The sequence below is a fragment of the Oryx dammah genome, unplaced genomic scaffold (assembly GCF_014754425.2).
Source record: "Oryx dammah isolate SB20612 unplaced genomic scaffold, SCBI_Odam_1.1 HiC_scaffold_16, whole genome shotgun sequence".
NCBI lineage: Eukaryota > Metazoa > Chordata > Mammalia > Artiodactyla > Bovidae > Oryx > Oryx dammah.
In genome coordinates, this window is record NW_024070200.1 from 49,406,306 (window position 1) to 49,431,367 (window position 25,062).

The 25,062-nt window shown below is 43.9% G+C and overlaps 1 protein-coding gene across 1 annotated transcript; it reads left to right on the forward strand.

Moving 5' to 3' along the window:
* Positions 1-854: 854 nt before the first annotated feature.
* Positions 855-25,062, forward strand: DET1 (DET1 partner of COP1 E3 ubiquitin ligase). Its single transcript, XM_040257590.1, has 5 exons — positions 855-995; positions 8,310-9,402; positions 13,581-13,768; positions 20,609-20,800; positions 24,410-25,062. Exons 2-5 carry the CDS (start codon positions 8,314-8,316, stop codon positions 24,597-24,599), a joined length of 1,659 nt encoding a protein of 552 aa, XP_040113524.1. The 5' UTR covers positions 855-995; positions 8,310-8,313; the 3' UTR covers positions 24,600-25,062.

A 25,062-nucleotide genomic window follows, 5' to 3' on the forward strand; every position in this document is an offset into this window, starting at 1 on the left:
CAGAGGCTTCTGGGAAGACAATGTTCTTTAGACCCTCAGTGGTGTCCGACTCTTTTGCAAAGCCATGGACTATAGCCCGCCAGGCTCCTTTGTCCACGGGATTTTCCAGGCAAGAATACCAGAGGGGGTTGCCATTTCCTTCTCCAAAGAGACAATGATATTACCTAAATGAAAGTCAAGTAAAGGTTACAGGACTAATTTAGCGCAAGACATTTTTACTATACATCTGCTGTGTGCTAGTAAATATCTTAGGCATAGAGATCAGTACAGCCCCAGTCTTTAAAGCACTCATTATTCAGGAGGAAACAACAGAAAACCGATAGTTTCTCAGCTGATGAAATGGTGCATATAATTAAGAGGTGACTATTTTTAATTCATATTTTTGCAAATGTGCCCAGAGGGTGCAGACATTGCCACAGATCACTCGGTTGCCCGGTTTAGGGTTGTTGTTCAATCGCCCAGTCGCATAGGGCTCTTCACGACCCCATGGACTGCAGCACACCAGGCCCCCCGTCCCTCACCATCTCCTGGAGTTTGCCCAAGTTCATGTCCATTGAATCAACCATCTCATCCTCCGTCGTCCCTTTCTCCTCCTGCCCTCAATCTGTCCCAGGATCAGAGTCTTTTCCAATGAGTCGGCTGCCCGCATCAGGTGTCCAAAGTATTGGAGTTTCAGCTGCAGCATCAGTCCTTCCAATGTTTAGGGTGCCTGGTTCCATTTTTCCTTCGCAGCCACTGTAACTGTATTGGCTTTGACCCTCCCTCCGGGCACCAGGGTGCGCTGTAACGTCCCTTAGTGCCAGCTGGACTGTGCCGCGCTCTCCCCACTTCCCTTCTCGTTGCGCCGCAGTTCCGGTAGCTCGCGGAAGCGAGAGCCCGCGGCTGCCGGCGCCGGGTCCCACGGCATGGCGGGGGCGGGGGCGGGGCCGGGGCCGGCGCGCGCCCAGCAGGACGGGGTGTCCCTTGCCCCGGCCCTTTGATCCCGGACCGGACAGGTGAGGACTTCTCCTTCCTTGTTCCAGCCTCTCAGCCCGTCAGGCTCTCCCCGAGGCTATGGGGCTGCCCCCTCCCCGCATATGCCTAGGTCCTGCGGCCCCCGCCCGCCCTTAGAATGCTCTTCCCTTTGAGGCCCCGCCCCGGGCTTTTCTTTCCGGGGGCGCCCCTTTGGGCATGTGTGCCCGCCCCTAGGTGTCCCCTTCCCGTTTAGGAAGCCGTCAGAAAGAAGAGAGGGTTACGTGCACCTGCCGGCATAGGGAAACTGACCGGGTACCCAGCTTAGTACCGCACCATGAGTTAGTGGCCACTTCAGCTCGGCTTTCTTCTTTCGTTCAGTTGATAAAGTGCAGATGCATGTTTCAGTGCTAGGCTCTGAAAAAACTAAGGTGACCAAAGTAGGCATGTTTGTTACTCCCTTTCTGGAGAGTTTATGGGGGAGTCGAACAGTAAACAGCCGTGCAAACGAAAGTACAGATTCACATTATGGCAATGACTAGTAAGGACTCAAACAGGAAAAGTAAAGGTAAAGCGAAAAAGATCTCTCAGCCAGGGTGGTCAGAGAAGACCTCCTAAAGATGACCCTCAAGCTGCAACTTGAAAAATGTGGCAAGGGCCAGAGAAAATACCTGCTAGGTAGAGGAACAGACCCTGTGGATATTTGAGTTGGTAAAGAATGTTCAGAAAAGGAGGCTTCAGTTCAGTTCAGTTCAGTGGCTCAGTCGTGTCCGACTCTTTGCAACCCCATGAATTGCAGCACGCCAGGCCTCCCTGTCCATCACCAACTCCTGGAGTTCACTCAAACTTATGTCCCTTGAGTCTGTGATGCCATCCAGCCATCTCATCCTCTGTCGTCCCCTTCTCCTCCTGCCCTCAATCCTCCCAGCATCAGTCTTTTCCAGTGGGTCAACTAGGCCTACGATGGGTCAAATCCATGATGGGCTTACAGGATATAATGTTTGTGTACTGGTCAGGAGTTCACCATCTAGAGCTAGTGCCGTTTGTTGTTTAGTTGCTTAGTCTTGTCTGACTCTTATGACCCTATGAACTGTAGCCCGCCCAACTCCTCTGTCCATGGGATTTCCTAGGCAAGAATACCGGAGTGGGTAGCCATTTCTTTCCCCAGGGAAATCTTCCCGACCCAGGGATTGAACTGGCATCTCCTGCACCACAGGCGGATTCTTTACCCCTGAGCCCCCTTTGAAGCCATCTAGTGCCACAGACAGAACTAAAATGCAGAGATGAAGTTGCAAGTGTGGTGAGTGTTAATGAAGGTGATATATGACTGGTATACCTGATAGAAAGGTGAAGGAAGACTTCCCTGAGGAAGTGATGATTAGGCTGATGTCTGAAATAGGAGTTAACTTTGCAAATTGAAGAGAAGAGCTTTTTTCAGACTGAGATGAAGAGCATGTGCCAAGGTTCAGAGACAGGAGGTGGGCCACCCGTTAAAGAAACGATTAAGCGGGCAAAGAGAAGGCATGTAAGGATTTTGATCCTTTATGTTAAGAGCAATGGGAAGATACTGGGTTTCCCAGAAAGTTTGTTTCTTTCCCCTGTGGAACGTCCCTGGTGGCTCAGACAGTGAAGAATCCATCTGCAATGTGGGAGACCTGAGTTCAATCCCTGGGTTGGAAAGATTCCCCTGGAGGAGGGCATGGCAACCCACTCCAGTATTCTTGGCTGGGAAATCCCATGGACAGAGGAGCCTGGTGGGCTACAGTCCATGTGGTTGCAAAGAGTTGGACACGACTGAACGACCGAGCACAGCACGGCATACAGATTAAGACAAGATGTAACAGAAAAACCTGAATGAATGTTTTTTTTTTTGCCAATCCAATACTTGTTTTAATCCGTAGGGGAAAGGATGTGATCAGAAACGAATATTGAAAAGATTGCTCTGGTTGTTAAGCAGATTGGAAGCGGACAGGAATTTAGGGAGACCACTTATGGAATGGTTGCAATGATGTAGACATGAAGTTATGAACATTTTGGGTAAGGGTGCTGGCTGGTCATGATAGAAAGAAGGTAGAGCATTAGAGGACAGTTTAGGAGGTAAAAGCTTCAGAGTTCGGGGACTGATTGATCAGGTATGGCAGCTGAGGAAAAGAGGTCCCAAGGGAGACTCTTAGGTTTCCGGTTCCTTTGGCAGCAGGTGAGTGGCTGTGCCATTAACTAGAGTAAGGGAAGGGTAGAGGGTCAGCTTTTGGAAAAAATATTATAAGTCATTCTAACATTTTTCGTAACTCCTACTCTGACTGGAAGGACTTTCATTATGTACTTTTTCTATATTGTCTGAGTTTTTATGAGCGTGTAGTTTATAATTGGAATAACAAGACAGATTGAAAAAGACCAAATTCCACCATCTCTCTAAAAACTGTCATTGTGTGATAGAAAATACGGAGCAGGTAGAGAGCACACTGAGAGAAGGGTTAGGAAATTAAGGGAGGATTTTCTGTACAACTTGGAGCTGAAGCCAGCAGGCCTTCACCTCTACCCACCCCACACCTCTTCCCCCATCACGGTACCGGTGGCTTTTCCCTTAAAGAGACAAGTCAGAGAATTTAAGATGGGACTATTCAAAATGTACACACTTTTTTTTCTTTTTTTTTTAAGAATTAAGCATCTAGTTTGCTTAACATGATATGTGACTGTAAGTCAAACAACTGGTATGCTTTATCCAATTTGGTTATTTGTGGTTAGTCTGCTGTGCATGCTCGGGCACTTCAGTTGTGTCCGACTCTTTGCAACCCTATGGACTGTAGCCCACCAGGCTCTTCTGTTTTTGGGATTCTCTAGGCAAGAATACTGGAATGGGTTGCCATGTCCTCCTCCAGGGGCTCTTCCTGACCCAGGGATTGAACCCAAGTCTCCGGTGTCTCCTGCACTACAGATAGATTCTTTACCTTTGAGCCACCAGGGAAGCCAGTTAGTCTGCTGCTGCTGCTGCTGCTAAGTCGCTTCAGTCGTGTCCGACTCTGTGCGACCCCATAGACGGCAGCCCACTAGGCTCCCCCATCCCTGGGATTCTCCAGGCGAGAACACTGGAGTGGGTTGCCATGTCCTTCTTCAATGCATGAAACTGAAAAGTGAAAGTGAAGTCACTCAGTTGTGTCTGACTCTTAGCGACCCCATGGACTGCAGCCTACCAGGCTTCTCTGTCCATGGGATTTTCCAGGCAAGAGCACTGGAGTGGGGTGCCATTGCCTTCTCCCAAGTTAGTCTGCTAGACAGTGTCAAATGCCTATTCCTTCTTCCGTTCATGGGTTGTACTTGGCTCTCATCCCCTGCTGGTCTCCCTGTCTGATTCCAGCCCCCATCTTGGGTTTGAAGGATGCGAGTGGCAAAGATGTCCTGGACAGGGAGTGAGTGAGGTAGTTTTTTGTACATTACTTGGTATTTAAAACTGCTTAAACCTTATTAGTATTTTTTTTGGACTATATCAAAATGTGCACATGAACGATGTCACTGTGAAAAGGAGCAGCTGTGTGAAACTCACTATTGTTTATTTTTGCTCAGAAGTGGAGGATATTGCTTGCTGAATCATGCCAAAATCCTTTTAGAAAACTCATGAAAGAGATTTTTTTAAAATTCAGTGCTGGGAATTTCTGTGCTTCTTCCAAGCAGCTATTAAGTTTTTATCTTATTGGCAGTGTAGAGTCTATAACTGTGTTTTCCTGTGCCTTGTCTGCTGAGAAAGTCAGAGCCACCTTGGCAGTTCTACGGTTTCTCATGGTATGCATTTTTGTGTACTTCAGACTTCATTTTATTGCCCTTTGTTTTCCCTTCACAGTGATTGTTTTCTAATTAAGAAAAATTCTGAGTAAGCACAAGTACTACTTTAAAAAATATGTAATTTTAAAAGAATTACAGTACAATGAATGCTAATTCAAGGAAAAAAAAAATACACACTTCAGAATGCCACCAGGGTGTCCCTAACTCCCATCCCATTTCTTAAACTTCCTCAGAGGTACCACTTTTGAATCTTACGTTTGTAATTCCTTTACGGTTTCTAATTATATGCCATATGTGTTTGTGTTCTTAAACTAGAAATGGTTTGAAACTTATATAAAGGAAATCACACTGTATGTATTCTGTAACTTGCTTTTTTCATTCAACATTGTTTCTGAGATTCATCTGTGTTGTTATGTATGACTGTAGTGCATTAATTCATTGCTTGCTTGGGGGAATTGCTGGGCAGTCCAGTGGTTAGAACTTGGTGCTTTCACTGCTGGGGCCTGTGTTCAATCCCTGGTCAGGGAACTAAGATCCCACAAGTCTCATGGTGCAGCCAAAAATAAATAAGAAAAAGATTCCCCTGCATGAATGTGCCTGGATGAATTTAGCTAGTCTACTGTTTTTTTTTTTTTTTTTAGCTAGTCTACTATTGATGGACATTTGGAGTATTGTCAAGATTTTGCTGTTGCCAGCAGTCCTGCTGTGGACATCTTTGTATGTGTCTCCTGTTATATACATGCAGACATTTCTCTAGGTCAGGATTTTAAGCTCGTGGACTGTATGGTCTTTGGTCTTAACATATCAACTACGCCGTTGTAAAGCAAAAGCAGCCATAGGCGACATGTGAATAAGTGGGTATGACTGTGCTTCAATAAAAATTTATAAAAATAAACAGGCAGGCTAGATTTGGCCTGAGAGCAGTGGTTTGCAGTCTTTTGCTCTAGTCTAAATCAGTAGGAAATACATTAATGAATTGTGACTAGTAGTTTGAGAAACTTGATTTGTTTAGTCATACAAGTATGCACATTTTTAACTTGACTACCTCAGCTGCTAAAGAATCCGCTTGCAGTGCAGGAGACCCTGGCTCAATTCCTGGGTTGGGAAGATCCCCTGGAGAAGGGATAAGATACCCACTCCAGTATTCTTGGGCTTCCCTGGTGGCTCAGTGGTAAAGAATCTGCCTGGCAATACAGGATTTGTGGGTTTGATCCCTGGGTCGGGAAGATCCCCTGGAGGTGGGCATGGCAGCCCACTCCATTATTCTTGCACCCGCGGACAAAGGAGCCTGGCAGGCTGCAGTCCATGGGTGCAAAGGGTCGGATACGACTGAGCAACTAAGCACAGCACAGATAGTATATATACTTACACCAGGCATTTCTAATTTCAGGAGACCGAATGTAAACAAATTCCCATTGTCTGTATGTTTTTATTTCTAAGATACAGATTGGATCAGTCACTCCTCTGCTTAAAACCTGTAATAACTTGCATGACATGGCACGCAAAGTATTTTCTAATCTGACTCCAATCTACTTTTTTAGGTTTCTTTTATCACTGTGTTTCCTGTGTTCTAACCACTTGGAATTGTGTTTCCCAAGTGTACCACACTACACTCTTTTTAAGTGTATTTTTTAAGCTACTTTCTTTCTGAAATGTTCCTCCTTTATTTTACCTAATGTGTTCTTTATCCTGGACGACCTTTGTCAAATGTTGTTCCATTCATTCATTTCTATTTGTGAGCACTTGCTGTGCTTCAGGCGCTGTCCTAGGTGCTGGAGATTCAGCAAGGAATTAGACAAGGCCCCTGCTTGCTGTCCAGTGTGGGGAGACAGATACTAAAACAGTAAACAAATGGTTTCAGAAAGTGATAAGGGCTGAAGAAAATAAGGTAAAACAGCAGATTGATGTGGATGGAAAAAGGCATGACTTTAGGTAAGGTAGTCAGGGAAAAACTGAAGAGTTGCTATTTAGCTGAGATTTGAATGATCAAACCGACAGTTGGTTCAGCACTTTAAAAATGTTGCTTTGCTTCTTTCTGGCCTCCATACTTTCTCATGAGACATCCACAGGTATATGAATTGTTGTTCCTTTGTGGGTAATGTATCATTTAAGTGGTTGCTTTCAAGGTTGTTTTACTTCATGCTTTAGTTTTTCACAGTTTGACTATGATATGTCTGGGCATGGATTTCTTTGGGTTTATCATGTTTGGCGTTCTCTGATTTTCTAATCTTGGGTTTATGTGTGTATGTGTGTCTGAGTCGTTCAGTCGTGTTGACTGTGACCTCATGGTTTGGGGCCAGCCAGACTCCTCCGTCCATGGGATTTTCCAGGCAAGAATACTGGAGCGGATTGCCATTCGCTTCTCCAAGGGATCTTCCCAAGCCAGGTATCAAACCCGGATCTCCTGCACTGCAGGCAGACCCTTTACCGTCTGAGCTACCAGGGAAGACTTGGGTTTATGCGTGGGAGGGTTTATTTCTCAGGTCTTAATTCTCTTCATTTGGTATATTTTTCTATCTTATGTCACACCACACTTCTTTGAAATCAGTAAGTCTGAGTCTTCTAACTTTGTTCTTTTACAAAATTGTGTTTTAGGGTCCCTTGAGGTTACATGTACATTTTAGGATGAATTTTTCTATTTTTGCCAGAAATGATTTTAGAATTTTGATAAGAATTGCATTAAGTTTGTAGATTCTTTGGGTAGTATAGACATCTTAACAGCGCAATAAACGTATTTTTTATATGAATTACACAGTGAATATGGTGTTTACACTGAGAAAACTTGATGTAGTTGAAGGTTTGTTCTTTTGAATATTCCCAGCAGCTGAGCATGCTTTGCAGGTCTTCCTAGAGAATTCGGTCCTTCCCTCAAAAATTGAGTTTTGATAGACTTAAAGCTATCTGGACCACTTACTAACTGTAACTAGGAAAGGAGAAATGCCAATCACCATCATGTTGGGAGCTCCTCCACCCAGGGTATATGGAGGAAATGTATTTGACTTGTGTATACACAGTTGATCCTTGAACAACACAGATTTTAACTATGCAGGTCTGCTTACACATGCATTTTTTTTTAAGCCATTCATAATTTTTATTTTATTTTTAGTGGAGGATGATTGTTTTACAGTGTTGTGTTGGTTTCTGCCATACAACAGCAGGAATCAGCCATAACTATTTATATATTGCCTTCCTCTTGAGCCTCTCTCCCACCCCCACCCCACCCCTCTAGGTCATCACAGAGTGCCAGGCAAGACTCCCTGTGTTGGACAGCAGCCTCCTACTAGCTGTCTGTTTTACACAACATGCTACTTTCTCAGTTCATCCCACCCTCTCCTTCCCCTGTACACGTGCATTTTTTCCAACAGGAAATACTGCAGTTCTGCACATGGCTTGAATCCACGGATGTGGAAGATCTGTGGACAGGAAGGAACCACATACACTGAGCCAACTACAAGTTATACTCAAATTTTCAGGTGCAGAGGGTTGGTGCTCCTCACCCCTGCCTTGTGCAGAGGTCATCTGTATTTATGTTTTGGTAAATTTTTGTTTCCTTGACTTCTCTTTTTTACTTTCCCATGCAGAAATATGATAATGGATCATCATGTTTCCACCATCAAACCTCGAAGAATCCAAAACCAAAATGTCATTCACCGCCTGGAGCGCCGGCGGATCAGCTCGGGCAAGGCAGGCACCCACTGGCACCAGGTCCGGGTCTTCCACCAGAACGTCTTCCCCAACTTCACGGTCGTCAATGTGGAGAAGCCGCCTTGCTTCTTGCGAAAGTTCTCCCCCGACGGACGCTACTTCATCGCTTTCTCTTCCGACCAGACCTCTCTGGAAATCTACGAGTACCAGGGCTGCCAGGCCGCCGAGGACCTCCTGCAGGGCTACGAGGGGGAGATTCTGGCCAACGGCAACGACCAGCGGTCCGTCAACATCCGCGGCCGGCTCTTCGAGCGCTTCTTTGTCCTGCTGCACATCACCAGCGTCGCGGCCAACGGCGAGCACCTGAACCGGGAGTGCAGCCTCTTCACGGACGACTGCCGCTGCGTCATCGTGGGCTCCGCTGCCTACCTGCCGGACGAGCCGCACCCCCCCTTCTACGAGGTGTATCGCAACAGCGAGTCTGTGACCCCCAACCCCCGGTCCCCCCTGGAGGACTACTCCCTCCACATCGTTGACCTCCACACCGGCCGCCTGTGTGACACGCGCACCTTCAAGTGCGACAAGGTGGTCCTGTCGCACAACCAGGGACTCTACCTGTATAAGAACATCCTGGCCATCCTGTCGGTGCAGCAGCAGACCATCCACGTCTTCCAGGTGACCCCCGAGGGCACCTTCATCGACGTGAGGACCATCGGCCGCTTCTGCTACGAGGATGACCTGCTCACCGTGTCGGCCATGTTCCCCGAGGTGCAGCGGGACAGCCAGACAGGCATGGCCAACCCGTTCAGGGACCCGTTCATCAACTCCCTGAAACACCGGCTGCTGGTGTACCTGTGGCGCCGGGCAGAGCAGGACGGGAGCGCCGTGGCCAAGAGGCGCTTCTTTCAGTATTTTGACCAGCTGCGGCAGCTGCGCATGTGGAAGATGCAGCTTCTGGATGAAAACCACCTGTTCATCAAGTACACCAGCGAGGACGTGGTGACCCTGCGGGTCACAGACCCATCGCAGGTAGGAGCTGCCGGCCTGCCCTTCGCCCTTCCCGCCTCCTCGCAGAGGCTTCTCTCCACCTGTGGCCAGCCTCTCAGAAATAACATTTTATGTGGATCTTGAATTTTTGCTACCCTAGGGCCGAACTTAGAATAGCTCCACTTATCTCTAGCCCTATGTATTTATTTGGACAAATGGAAGCTAAATCTCAAGCCATTGACATATAGGTAGTCAACCCTGTGAATATTATCCTATTTCTCTTTTTTTTAATATATATATTTTTTAACTTTACTCTTTTGGGGGCTGCACTGGGTCTTTGCTGCAGCAAGCAGGACCATCTTGCTTGCCCTGTAGCATGTGGGATCTTCATTCCCTGCCCAAGGATCAAATCTATGTCCCTTGCATTGGAAGGCAGTTTCTTAACCACTGGACCACCAGGGAGGTTCCCTGCCCTAATTCTTCTGCAGAGCATTTACAGTACCCTGGAGATGGAAGCCCAGATGCTCTAAGGTTAAGATTTAACTCCCTGTGGATAGTGCCTTGGTTTTGTGGAAGATTGTACTTACTGGTCTGTTTTAGTTCTGGCAATGAGAATGAACCCACCATACAAAAAAAGAAAATCTTCCAAAAAGTCTAGTCTTTTTTCTTGTTTAAATGATGTCAATATACTTTCTCACAATATCTTTAGATTGTAACTAGTCTTTTTCTTACTTAAATGATGTCAGTATACCTCCTCACAAAATCTTTAGATTGTAACCAATGGGACAGTTCATTTAACAGAGTTAAGCTCTATGACTTTACTCTGACCTTGCCCACATGCTGGAACATAGATTATGGAGCAGTGATAAGATGGGAAGGAAGTCAAAGTTTTTGATCTACCAGTGAATCACCAGGACTGCAGGTTCTGAGGGTTTTTTGGTTTGGGTGAAAGATGTTGATGGGGAAGACGCATTTCATAAATAAGAATAAGGTGTTGTGTTAAGAGTATAGAAACCATGAAGACGTTTGGGTTGAAACACCATGCTGAACCTCAGGGCGATGTGGACATTTACCTTTGAGGAGCTGTCTACTTTATTGTTGACCAAGTGAGAGACCGAACTTCTTTACAGTTCAGTTCAGTTACTCAGTCATGTCTGACTCTTTGCAACCCCATGGACTGCAGCATGCCAGGCTTCCCTGTCCATCACTAACTCCCGGAGCTTGCTCAAACTCATGTCCATCGAGTCCGTGATGCCATCCAACCATCTCACCCTCTGTTGACACTTTCTCCTCCTACCTTCAATCTTTCCCAGCAACAGGGTCTTTTCCAATGAGTCAGTTTTTCACATCAGGTGGCCAAAGTATTGAAGCTTCAGCATCAGTCCTTCCAATGAATACTCAGGACTGATTTCATTTAGGATTGACTGGTTTGATTTCCTTGCAGTCTAAAGGACTCTCAAGAGCCTTCTCCAACACCATAGTTCAAAAGCATCAATTTTTCAGTGATCGGTTTTCTTCATGGTCCAACTCTCACAACCATACATGACTGCTGGAAAAACCATAGCTTTGACTAGATGGACCTTTGTCAGTGAAGTCATGTCTCTGTTTTTTAATATGTTGTCTAAGTTTGTCATAGCTTTTCTTCCAAAGATCAAGTATCTTTTAATTTTATGGCTATAGTCACCATCTGCAGTGATTTTGGAGCCCCCAAAAATAAAGTCTGACACTGTTTCCCCATCTGTTTGCCATGAAGTGATGGGACCGGATGCCATTATCTTCGTTTTCTGAAGTTTGAATTTAAGCCAGCTTTTTCACTATCTCTTTCACTTTCATCAGGAGGCTCTTTAGTTCTTCTTTGCTTTCTGCCTTAAGGGTGATGTCATCTACATATCTGAGGTTATTGATTTTTCTCCCTGCAATCTTGATTCAAACTTGTGCTTCATCCAGTCTGGCACTTCACATGTTGTACTCTGCATATAAGAGCAAGGTGGCAATATACAGCCTTTACATATTCCTTTCCCAGTTTGGAACCAACACCCCACCCCCCATCATTCTCCTATTTCCACATTGTCTCCTTATATACAAGTTTGGAAATGTGCAACAGAACAAACCAGCAAACTGCAGTCAGCTGAGTCTGGTTTCTCTCATTGACTTGTAGCTGATTCTGCCCTTAAGATAAACTGTACAGAAAATTGTCTCCTGAGACCTTACCAACCATCAGTGGAAAAATGGTTTCTAATATTTTTCTTCTGAATCATACCTTGTGTATTCTTAAAAAAAAAAAAAAAAAAGAAGGGAGGGGAGGTGACTAAAATGGTTGTTGTTTAGTTACTAAGTGATGTCCCACTCTTTGCAACCCTATGGACTGTAGCCTGCCAGGCTCCTTTGTCCATGGGATTTCCCAGGCAAGAATACTGGAGTGGGTTATTTTCTTCTCCAGAGGGTCTTTCTGGCCCAGTGATCCAACCTGCGTATCCTGCATTGGAAAGCAGATTCTTTCCAGTGATACCAGGGAAGCCCATTGAGATCTGAGTAATAAATTTGTTAGAGATTTTTTTTTTCTGAATTTTTGTACTTCCTTATTAATGTTGAAGTCACCATTGAGCCAGTCACCATTGTGGGTGAGCGTCCAGTTCATCTCAGGCGTCCCGAGAGGGTGTTGTTAGAGCCCTTGACTTCTGTACCCTTCTGTCGTGTATTTCCCAGTCTGCCCTGGTGGGAATGTTAGTAAATGTTTGTGTAATTCTGTATTCACACAGTCACGATGGATCCTGGTGAAGCCCTCATGTGATCCAAGTGTCGTCCAGGTTTATAGAAAGGATATGAGTCCATCTTGTATTTAGGTTTGAGCTATAATTACCTTTTTGTTTTGGAGGGAGTATGTTGTCTGTGACTGCCGCATTCGAGATTATCCTTTTCTCCTTCACTAAAACATGACCTCCTTATGTCCGGTAGCTACATTAAGTCATAGCCAGCAACATTGCTAGGGCTCTCTGCTTTGCTTACAGAATTTGTAACTTTAAACCCAGACTCTCCCCTCGTTGTCCTCCAGCCTCCTTCCCCAGTTTAATTTGATAGGTTCCAATAAGGTTAATGAGTAAAAAGTGTACCTCAACACAAAGCCTTGCTAATATTATGGGTATTATTCTCAGATTACCCTCCAGCCTCTTTAATTTACAGCTAAATTTAATTTCCAGGTGACCACAAAAGTCATGTAATATAAGCTCTGGGAAGGACTAATTACTGGTGAAACAGGTGGGCCAGATGTCTCCAAAAATTGGTAATGAAGATTCAGGTTTAATCCTAGGAGGCAGAATACTAATCCTAGCATTCTGGAAACTTCTAGAGTCCTGGTGGAAGACCCACACTGCCACATTCACTGTGACAAAAACTCGGGGTACCCCGCGCTTCTGTGTTAAGCTGAGCAGAGCACTGGAGGTTCAGAGAAGAGGACCAGGCACCTAGGGACCCATTTAGAGAAAGCAGTAACTCTGCCACCCAGAGCATGTGAATGCTTTTCATGTTTCCCCCTCTGATCTGAATTGCTACAAATGTCCAACATGTGTTACAAATGCTCTTGGCTAAAAGAACGTTTATGAGGAAAGAAATGGAAAACACTTCTCTGATTTTTTCATTTGTTCAGCAGCAGTCCCTTGGTTACAACTTGCCTAGGTGGACATGGTGTGCTTAAGATGTCTCTCTGCATGTTAGAAATATTAAGAAAGAAAAGGAAGTGCCCCCAAATTGAACTTTCTATACACATACAAGAGAAAATAATTTGCCAACAGGCAGCTCCTGACTGCAAATCACTTTCTCAGCAGGAAGGAAAATTAAATCTGGCATTTTAGAAAAGTGTTTTTAATCTCAGAGTGGGTTGGGGCATAAGTAGGGAATAAGCACTTGAAAGGAAACATATTAAATTTGCACACAGTTTGAAATGAAACATTGAAAGCCCTTTTATACATATATGCTGAGCGACTCAGTAATTCTAGCAGCACAGGTACAGTGGGAAATCAGGCAGCTCTGAGGCCCTTGATGGCTCAATCCCACCGAGGCTTCCTCCTCTTCCAGAACCTCTAGGCATCATGTTGCTGCTGTAGTGCCAGAGTGGAGGTGTTTGCTTGTTTTACTAGGGGAGTTTGAGTTTTCAGCCAAATGGTGAATATACTGGGTGAGGTCTTATGCTCAGCTGTCCCTTGGGTCTCTCTCTCCTCCCACAGGCATCTTTCTTTGTGGTGTACAACATGGTAACAACAGAGGTGATTGCTGTGTTTGAGAACACGTCAGATGAGCTTTTGGAGCTCTTTGAGAACTTCTGTGATCTCTTCCGGAATGCTACCCTGCATAGTGAAGTCCAGTTTCCCTGCTCAGCTTCCAGCAACAATTTTGCACGGCAGATCCAGCGCCGGTAAGCTGCTCCCCTGGACTTAACAAGCTTAATTTTTCTGTAGAAAATGTATTGGTGTGGGGCCAGTAGTTGTTTACTTCGGGAAACCTTCCCATGTTCTTTCTGCCCACCCGGCCTTGGGTCGGTCTGCCTGTTGTAACCTCCTGTGTCGTCCTAAATGTGTCTCTCTTAGCACCCGAGGGATTACTTGTGTGTTCTCTGCGATTCCTCCTAGACTGTTACCTGCAGAGAGATAGAGACTGTGTCTTTGTTTAGTTTATTGCTGTATCTGCAGTGGTTCACTGTCAAGCACCTGAAATAATTTTTGAATGAATCATTGCAGTTCAGTTCAGTCGCTCAGTTGTGTCCAACTCTTTGCAACCCCATGGACTGCAGCGGCCCTGTCCATCACCAACTTTGAATGAATAAGGAAATAATTTTATAACTTTTGGTTAAACATGTGCATTGAACACACGCATTTATCTCTGCTGTATCCCAAGATCCTACTTAAAGTGACAGTAAAGGATGAAGAGATGTAAACCTACAAGAGCAAAGAGAATGGAGAGGAGATATCAACAGAATTTTAGAAGCTGAAGAGCCAGTGGATGGGTGATAACTAACTTGACATACCTCAAAGAACAAAAAAGACTACAAAGCTTACCCATCAAGAAGTAAACTGTCTTGCACCAGAGAACTCTGGAAAAAGTCAAGAAACTGGAGGTCCTATATACCTCTGAAGGATTGGATGACATTCTTTTTTATTTTTGCTGTGCTTTGAAGCTTGTGGCATCTTAGTTCCCTGACCAGGGATCAAACCTGTGTCCCCTGCGGTGGAAGTGTAGAGTTTTAACCACTGGACTGCCAGGGAGTCCCCTAGATGACATTCTTAAAGGGAACAGTCAGATACTCTAGTTCCTTTCCTTAAGCCCCCAACTGCCAAATGACTGTCTCTTCCCCAACTCAACAAAAGGCTAGAGGTTTATTCTCTGGAGAAATCTAACCATGCAGCCTCTGGTTTCAAGAATTAAGTGAAAATTGATATACTGATGAGGTAGACTCCTATTCCTCTTATCAGATATGGTATCCAGGCATATACTCTTCAGGCTAGGGAAACTGACCAGCCTGAAGAAGAGACCCTTGGAGGCCCTTCTCAGAACACCTAAGTCACCCTCGATTGATACCCACCTGCTAAGAACCAGAGCTTCTTATAATCATCTGAGTATATTATTGTGAAATGACTAGTGGTTTTGGACAAAAGGTCTGCCTGCAACCCTGCTGAAGTCAGTCAGTGTTTCATCACGTTCTACATACCTTAGCCAGTTATAGAAAAGAGCTGCTTTAGGTTCCAGTACAGATCAGATCCGAGTGGATGAATCAGAATAAGCATTACTGCTACAGGGGGAAATGGGCAAAGCAGATATCTAATTCACTGGCATCGTATTCCTATAGAAGGATAGTACATGATTAAAAATAAGTGGATATTGATTTTTGGACAAGTAAACATGCCCTTTTATTTTTTCTGGTTCACACACATTTTCAGCCTGACTGGCATCTCTCATCAGTATAGAAGGATTTCTGGAAGCAAAATATGGATCAGGTTTTGCTTTTTTCATTTTGAAATGAATTTTTGTCTTTTAAAATTAACTTTAAAATTAAGTAGATTATTATCAACTAGTAACAAAAGCTGGGTACAGTTAAAATATCAAAGAGTCCAAAAGGTCCAAGCTCCATGAGGACAGGGGTGTTTATCTGTTATATATACACCGCCATATCCACAGCACCTCGGCCAGTGTCTTCCATGTGGGAGGAGCTCGTTAGGCATTTGTTGAATGAATATCATCATCAGGAATTAGAGGAGGCTATGTTTTCTGAAAATTTATTTCACACTGTACCCATAATTAAGTGAAATTGTAGGAAGAGAAAATAAACATTCTAGCTTCATGATCTTCAAAATTTTGCTTATCAGCAAATGGTTCTGAAAACTGTAGATCTCACACATTAATGTTTAAGTTGCTCTTTAAATTTCTTACTGTTAAATTTAAATAGTGGCAGAGGATGCAGTTTTCAGCATATTAAACATTGACATTTAAAAATAAAAGTATTACAAGATATAATTGGCATATAACATTGTATAAGTTTAAGGTATTAAGACTTTTAAATATAGCCCAGGGACTCTAATACCATAGTAATTTAGTATTCATAGTTGACATAAAAAGCTCAGGGTAAGTTTTTCCTGTACTGTTTGAACTTTTATATTTCTTCTTATTTTCAAATTTATCCATCTTCTCCGCAAAATTGTGTCCTAATAACATTTTATCAATCATCTTATCATATTTCACTGCATTGAAAATACAATGTACATATAAATCAAAATTATTTTTGTTTCTTGTGAAGGCATAGTTCTAATGGGTCAGTTTTACAGTCTTCAAAGAACTTCTGATAAAATGAGTGAAATTGATTATTATTGTTACTATTATAGGTTAGAATAAATGATTAAGAAAAAATGTACATCAGAGATCACGAGTCACTTAACGAAAGCCTTCATTTTGAAAGATAGAGACCAAAATAAAACAGTATAAAAAATGAACATGGTATTAACTGAAATAATTTAAACTGTAAAAACAAGAACATTCCTAGAATAGTGATACTAAGTGAGATACTTTAGAAATCTAAACTCTGTTAGATATAGTTTAGAAACTCTCCAAGAAAGTAGGGAAAAAAAAGATAAGAGAAAATGGGAGAGAAATGATTAAAAAAAACAGTTTAGAGCAGTTCCCCAAGAGATCCAATATGTGGCTACTTCCAGAAGGAGCAATAAAAAAATGAGAGGGAGGAAATTATGTCAACCATTTCCTAATATTAAAAATATGCATTTTCATGGGAGTTGCCTGGTGACCTAGTGGCCCAGCTTCAGTCCTTGGTTGGGGAACTGAGATCCTACAAGCCACATGACATGGCCAAAGGAAAAAGAAGAATACACGCATGCACGCACGCACACACGCACACACACACACACTTATGCCCTCAGAATTCTGCAAAAAAGGTTTTAAAACTAGAATTCTGCATTGAAATAATAGGGTTTAACAAAGACATTTTCAGACACTTAAGGTCTCAAAAAATTGCCTCCCATGTTCTTTTTCTAAGGAAACCTCTGAAAAATATTATCCCCCAATAAACCATGAAAGAATGATACAGGAAGTAGAGTCAAACAGTGGAGCGAAGCACAGAGAATTCCAAGGATAATGTTAAAGGGAGGCTCCAGGACGGGAGCGCGGGTTGGACCAGGTAGGTGGAAGCAGGAAGGGGGAGGTTCCTATCACGGATGTGCCCAAGGACAGGTGACAATATCTAGAATATCTGTTGGCTTTCAATGTATTAAGACAAGATTGTCCGAGCTGTCCTAGCAGGGTTCTCAGCATAGGCCTCACTGAGAAGGTGATATTTGAGTAAAGCTTTTGAAGGAGGTTAGGGAGCAAGCCATGTGGCTGTCAGGGGAAGAATAGAGCAAGCCAAGGGAAAAGTAAATGTAAAGGTCCAGAGGTGGGTCTCAGACATTTGAGGAACAGCAGGGAACTCAGGGTGGCTGGGCTGGAGGAAGCAGGAGGCAGAGTAGGTAGAGGTGTGTGGTGAGAGACAGGACCAGACACGTATGGCCCTTCCGAGGCTTTGGCTTTAACTACAGATGAGATTGTGTAGTGTTTGAAGTATCTGAGCAGAGGAGTGACGTGGTCTCACGGACATTTTTTTTTTGGCCACAGCCTGTGGCATGTGGGATCTTCGTTCCCTAACCAGGGACTGAACCTGTGCCCCCTGCAGTGAGAGCTTGGAGTCTTAACCACTGGACCACCAGGGCGGTCCCTCCCACTTATGTTTTAACAGAGTCACTCTGGCTGCTGTTTTAAGAATAGATCATAGGAGGATAGGCTGGAAGTTAGTGAACCATTGCGGTGATCCAGTAATAAAAGTACTACATTCTGTTTCCTGATGGGAGCTTTAAAAACTTTTCTTTTCATGGCTTCTGTCAGTTACAAAGAAGGCAGTGCCATCCAGGAGGGTGAGCATGGAGGGTGGGGAGGATGAAGTAGCCATCTAAGGGAGAGGGTGACTTGCCAGACTGTGGGAATGCAGCATGAGTGCCTTGCAGCATTACAGCAAATTTCTATCCATGAGTTCATGGGTATAAAGTCTGTGATTTCAATGATTGTGAAATGTAAGCTGGCTCAGGAAGGAAAAGAGTTCATGATGAAGGCATAGGATGGCGAGAAGTTGGTAGAATCAGTGGCATTTTGGTCCCATTTCAGTTGAAGGATGTTGAAGCTGGGATAGCAGAGTGAGTTATCTGGAAAATTAGGAGAGAAGATAACTGGAGTCTATGTGCTGCTCCCTGAGATTATGGAGGTGCAGTCATTGGTAATAGTGAGATTGAGGGTATGATGTGGGAATGCGTTGCTGAGGCAGAAAGGAGGTCCAGGAACTAGGAAGCCATGGTGTAGGAAGGATCACCTCTGAGAATTTTGAAATCGTGAATTGAGAGAAGGGTGGTTGGACAGAGGGACAGTGCACCAGGAGTTAATCCACTGAAGACCTCAGAGGGGTGACAGCTTCATCTTCTAGTTGTTGGGCATCTGAGAGTAGAGGTGGTGGGCGCTGTGGGCAGTGGGAACAGCTTCAGCCGGTGGATGGCCACGGAGGCTTTGATTGTGGTCATCACAGCCACGGGCCAGCCCCGTCATTTGAAATCACCTTTTGAAGCCAGTGAGCCAGGCAGGGTGGAGAACTAGATCTTGGCTGACAAAGGGCGGAAAACCAAGGAACCCAGGATCTTTGATACCAGCTCAAATGAAAAGGAAAGAAGTAAGTTTTGTGTGGCCCAGGATTTAATTTTATGATTTACACCAAGGCTGTGAAAAATTACTGTTAAGAAAAGTAATGGAAAAGCACTGTTGACGCTCGGCTTCCTTCTAGGGGAACTGAGAAGTGTTAATGTCCATCTAGCCCTTCAGGTTGACAGTGAAAACAAAAATCAAAACCCATCTCATCAACCTCTCTAGTCTCATCAAAATTAGGAACATTGAGTTTTTTTATACCATTAGTTTCAAGGGTGAGATGTAATATCGCATTTCCCCTGGACTAAAAAATTATTTATTTTCCCTTTGATTATTAAACTGTGTGATGTACTTCAGTGTAGAGATTTTAAAAAATAAAGCTGATAAAACAGCTTATGACCATTTTGATGTATTTCCACTGTTTTTTTTTTAAAGACGTTAGTTTGTTTTTTTTTTTTTTTTTTTACTTTATTTTGCTTTACAGTACTGTATTGATTTTGCCATACATTGACATGAATCAGCCACGGGTGTACATGAGTTCCCAATCCTGAACCCCCCTCCCACCTCCTACCCCATATCATCTCTCTGGATCATCCCCGTGCACCAGCCCCAAGCATCCTGTATCCTGTATCGAACATAGACTGGCAGTTCGTTTCTTACCTGATAGTATACATGTTTCAATGCCATTCTCCCAAATCATCCCACCCTCTCCCTCTCCCACAGATAAAGACGTTAGTTTTTGTGTGTGTTTTCAATCATACTGTATATACAGAACATAGCTTACTGTTTTTTTGGGGGGGGGGTCTGTGCGTGCTGTGTGGCTTGCAAGATCTCAGTTCCTCAAACAGGGACTGAACCTGGGCCACAGGCAGTGAAAGTCTGGAATCCTAACCCCCATTCCACCAGGGAGCTCCCTGTACCCTACTTCTTTCACTTACTATTATGATAAACATTTCTTCTGTTACCACATTATCTTTGAAAATAATAGTTTTCCATTAGGTTTTTAATATTCCTGTCATTTTTTTTCATTGTCATGACCACTGGTATATTGAATGTACACAGGGATTTTTCTTCCCTAGGGCAGATTCGTCAAAGGATATTAAGTTTAATATTCATTATAATTGTGAGAAATAACTGCTCCATTGTTATTATTACTATAATTAAAGATAAGTGAGATAGATGACTCTGTGTTCATATTATATACTTCTAGATTCTGGTGTTTCTGCAGAAGTATAGGTAGCTAGTTCCCAACTTTATTTTTATTTTTTGGCCACACTGCATGGTATATGGATCTTGGTTCCGCAACCAGGGATTGAACCCGTGCACCTGCCAGTGGAAGCACAGAGTCTTAACCCCTGCACTGCCAGGGAATTCCCTCCCCAACTTTAAACAAAGACAGTAATTTTTCAAAAGATTTTTTGCAAGTTGGCTTATAACTGATCCCAAGAAGAGTCAGACACTACTTCTGTCCAGGATTCTTTGCATCTCCTTGTTAATGCAGTCGAAGGCTCTAATTTGGGAGAAATATATAAATTTCAACAGAAATAGTTGTCAGAGGTTAGTTATACTCATTTTTAACTTTTGTAGGATCTTTGCTAACTTTTCTTAAGTAACTTTGTGTTTCCAGTTTTTCATTCTGTTTTCTGCTTTTTTGAGAGTATTTGTAGGTATGCAGAGGGGCTTCCCTGGTGGCCCAGATGGTAAAGCATCTGCCTGCAACGCAGGAGACCTGGGCTCGATCCCTGGGGTGGGAAGATCCCCTGGAGAAGGAAATGGCAACCTACTCCGGTATTCTTGCCTGGGAAATCCCATGGACAGAGGAGCCTGGTGGGCTGCAGTTCATGGGGTCACAAAGGTCAGACAAGACTGATCAACTTTCACTTCACCTTGGAGATGTGTAGACTTGGGAGGTGTGAGAGTTCAGTATCTAGATTGTGTTTTCAGGATATGTTGTTTTTAGACATGTTTGTCAATTTAAAACCAAGGCAACTTGTGCACCGCTAACACAGCCTTCCTCCCCGGTGCTTTATTTCAGGTTTAAAGACACTATCGTCAACGCCAAGTACGGAGGACACACGGAGGCCGTTCGCCGGCTGCTGGGCCAGCTCCCCATCAGCGCCCAGTCCTACAGCGGCAGCCCTTACCTTGACCTGTCTCTCTTTAGCTACGACGACAAGTGGGTGTCAGTCATGGAGCGACCCAAGACTTGCGGAGACCACCCCATCAGGTGCTCAGCTGCGTGCTGCCTCTGGGCGCGGGCGGCCACTTTCTCTTTCTCTTGAGCATCACTTCACTGTGCCTCTGTCCACTTGTACTGACAGGTTCAAGTCACAGGGCAGGCTGTTTCTTTAATGTGGGTGCTTGGGCTTCCCTGGTGGCTCAGCTGGTAAAGAACCTGCCTATTGTGTGGGAGACTTGGGTTCGATTCCTGGGTTGGGAAGACCCCCTCAAGAAGGGAAAGGCTACCCACTCCAGTATTCTGGCCTGGAGAATTCCATGGACCGTATAGTCCATGGGGTCGCAAGGAGTTGGACACTACTGAGCCACTTTCACTTTGATCATTTAGGCATTAGTATCAAAAATGAGTTAGTTCTGCTCTTTGCCTCTCCTCAAAATATCCAATTCAGATAAGTATTGTTCTCTTTTTAAGGTAGCCAGGGAAGAGAACCATACTTTTCAATTTAATGACCTAATACCATTTCACATGAAACTTAAAAATAATTGAGTCTTACATTTTACCCAGCTCAAATTATTTTATCCCCTCCTGTTACCTAATGGAAAGGAGAGACAGTTTGGGGAACAAGTAGGTTTTGAAGAAACTCACGCTTCCTCGGTTGGAAGAATGTTGGAACGCAGGTTGCCATGTTACTCTTAGGACCTTGCAGTTCCTTCGTCCCGGGTGTCCCGCTCACAGACCCCCCTGTTCCTCCGTGCTGGGAGCTTGGGTTCTGTTTTTGCCTTCACAGATGCTAGAGAGAGGAGCTGGCACCACTTCCACTGTGGGGTTATTTCAAGGGAGGTGTGAGCTGGGTTCTGGAAGGTCTTCTTCACATAGAAACAGTGGTAGTTTCTGGGAAGTCTCCTTCACATAGAAACAGTGGTAGTTAGTATTTCATAATCCAGCTTCGTTGTATATTAAATAGGCTTGTGTAACATATTCTGTGCGATTATTTACTGTTTGTAATATTTCCTTTGGGAAATTGTAATCGAGTTCTGAAGACCAGTTAATTTTTTTATTACGGACATTTTTAAACATGTAAAAGTGGAAGACTGTAATGAGCCTCTCTGTCCCCATCACCTCACCTCCGCAGCTCTCAGTGTCGTTTCATCTCTTTCTGCTACCACTGCTCCCCTCCCACCTGCCAGTCTGGATTCTCACAGCCCAGGTATCATAGCATTGCACTTGTAAATATTTCAGTATGAATTTCTAAAAGATAAGGACTTAAAAAAAATATAACTTCAATACCATTATTCCATCTTACGAAAATTAAACCTTTATTAAGATCACCGATATCAAGTGAGTTTTCACGTTTTCCTATTATTTTGTATATATTCTTTTTACAGTTTGTTCCAGTCAAGACCTAAAGAAGGTCCGTATGGTTTTTTTTTTTTTTGGTTGCTGTCCTCCTAAGTCTTTTTTATTTTATGAGTTCTGCTTCCCGTTACTTTCTTTGTAGTGAAGTTGCTGAAGAAACCAGGTTGTTTGTCTGGTAGTATTCCTCACATTCTGGATTTTGGCTCATTGCATCCCTGGCAGTTCTCATTTCCCCCTATTTCCTGTACACTGGTAGTTAGATTTAGGATCAACAACTAGCTTTACGTTATAAGCCCTTTGTGTGCTGGGGACCATGTGGGTGAGGGGAAGGTTTTCACACATAAAAGCAGATAATTGGGCTCATTTGACATTGTCATGTAGCCCGAGATAACATTTCTCTCCCTTTTGACTGCCCTGCCTTTCTGATTTGAAAAGATTAACTTAAGTAACAAATCTGGAAATGCCATTGACCCTGACTTCTTGTAATTCTTATTTATTTTTTAACTTAAAATGAGAAATGTAGGGATATTAAAGTCATTTGAAGAGATAATGCCATTACTCTTAACACCTTTATTGTATTAAATATATTCCATTCTAGCCTTTGCCAGTGTTGTGTGTTTACATTTATGCAGTTGTAGTTATGGTTGGCATAGTACCTTGTAGCCTGCTTTTATTTCATAAACATTTTCCATATCGTTACATAGTCCTTAAAGTTACAGTCCTGATGATGGCATATTATTCCATAAAATAGATGTAGCATAATTTATTTAGCTGTTCCCCTATTACTGAGCATTTATTCTCTACCTGCATTTTTACATTAGAGCTAATGCTCTGTGCGTGCTAAGCTGCTTCAGTCATGTCCAACTCTTTGCAACCGTGTGAACTATAGCCAACCAGGCTCCTCTGTCCGTGAAATTCTCCAGGCAAGAATACTGGAGTAGGTTGCCATGCCCTCCTCCAGGGGATCTTCCCAACCCAGAGATCCAACCTTATGTCTTCTGCATTGGCAGACAGATTCTTTACCACTGAGCCCCTGGAGAAGCCCAAAATGCTTTAGTAGCCATCTTGATTCACGTCACTATTTACTTCACTTAAATTCTGAGGATATAAGCTCTTGGATTATTGAGTCAAGGGATACGAATATCTTTGTATCTCCTATATATTTGCTTTCCAAGAGGGGCATGCATTGTAGAGCTCTTTATTTCAGAGCTCCTTGTTTTCTTGAGCTTCCTCCAATTCAGCCCCAACCCTGCCAGTCATCTCTAGTTCCCAAGTTCACAGGGCACTTGCTTTGCGTATGGGCAAAAGGCATTTAAGTCCTGGGATGAATGGAAGCATCTTTGTTCTTACCATGTTAGATGAAAAAGTAGAAACTAGTTAGTATTTTGTTTTTGTGTGTGCAAAAGAAGAACCTTCCAAAAGAATTTCTTCTTAACAGTTAAAAACTCAGGACTTCCCTGGTGGTCCAGAGGTTAAGATTGCACCACAGTTACTGAGCTCACTCACCTCTACTGCTGAAGCCTGAGCTCTAGAGCCCATGCTCCTCAGCAAGAGAAGCTACTGCAATGAGAAACCCTCACACTGCAACTAGAGAATAGCCCCTGCTTGCCACAACTAGAGGAAGCCTGTGCACAGCAACAAAGACCCAGCACAGCCAAAAATACATAAAATAAATTTTAAAAAGAGGAAAGAAGAACTCAAGATATGGGCCTCGATCTGCACTATCCTCTAGTAACCACCAGCCTCCCATGGCTGGTGAGCACTAACGTGAGCTCTGCTCAAGTGTCAGATACACACCAGATTTCAAAGACTTAGTACAAAAAAAAGAAATATCTCTTGAGTATCTTTTATATCATTGGTTGAAATGATAGTATTTTAGATGCCGATGTTAGGTTAACTAAAATATTATTAAAATTAATTTCACTTTTTCCTTCTTACTTTGTTTAATGTGGCTGCCTGAACATTTAAGCATGCCTACTTGGCTTACCTTATCATTTCCAGCCCTGGCCTAGGCAGGTAGGTAGCTGGGCAGATAGCTGCTGGAAAAAGGGAGGCCATAATCAAGGCCATCACTAAGGGTCATCTTGGGAAAGACAAATGACCCAGTGATTCGGGCCAGCATAGTGAAGTTCATAATCTCCCTGCTTGTAAAATGAGCTGATCAGACGTAGGCGATTTTGACTAGGGGCTGATGTTAGAGGAGATTTCATCGGTGAGGTTAATTCATGAGTTTCCTGCTATTCAGGTTTTAGGGTGGTGGTGAATGTCTGTTCCACGCTCTCCTCTCCTTGTTCTGTTTAGGTTCTACGCCCGGGACTCTGGTCTGCTCAAGTTTGAGATTCAGGCAGGCTTACTGGGCCGCCCCATCAACCACACGGTGCGACGCCTCGTTGCCTTCACCTTCCACCCTTTCGAGCCTTTTGCCATCTCCGTGCAGAGGACGAATGCCGAGTATGTCGTCAACTTCCACATGCGCCACTGCTGCACGTAGGTGCCCCATGGAGCCGGCGCCTCTGGCCTGCCCAGCCCTCCACCCACTGCGTCCAGTGGACTGTGAAGCAGAAGCTCCTGTCGCGCAGCCTTGGGGGCCCAGGCTGTGCCTCTGATGTGGAGAGCCGGAGACAGGAGGAAAGAGGCGTGAGGGTGGCTCAGCCCTGTGCGCAGCACAGCTACTGATCGATCGACTCAACAGTCGTCTTGCCTTTCCCTGTGGGGATGCCCAGCATTAAGTCCATTTAATTTTTTGTCTTATTTTGCATTTTTTTGCTATGAAGATGAGAGCATTACACCTCTGCCCCCTTCATGTCACTTCTTTGGCATTACAGTATGCAGCCTGCAGCAGAAACTCTTGTTTACTCATGAGAACTCTGTACATCCTTTCAATTAGCCAACAGCAGGGCTGTCTTTATAAGGAAAAAAAAAATAAAGCCTTGGTATTTTCTTACTTAAATATA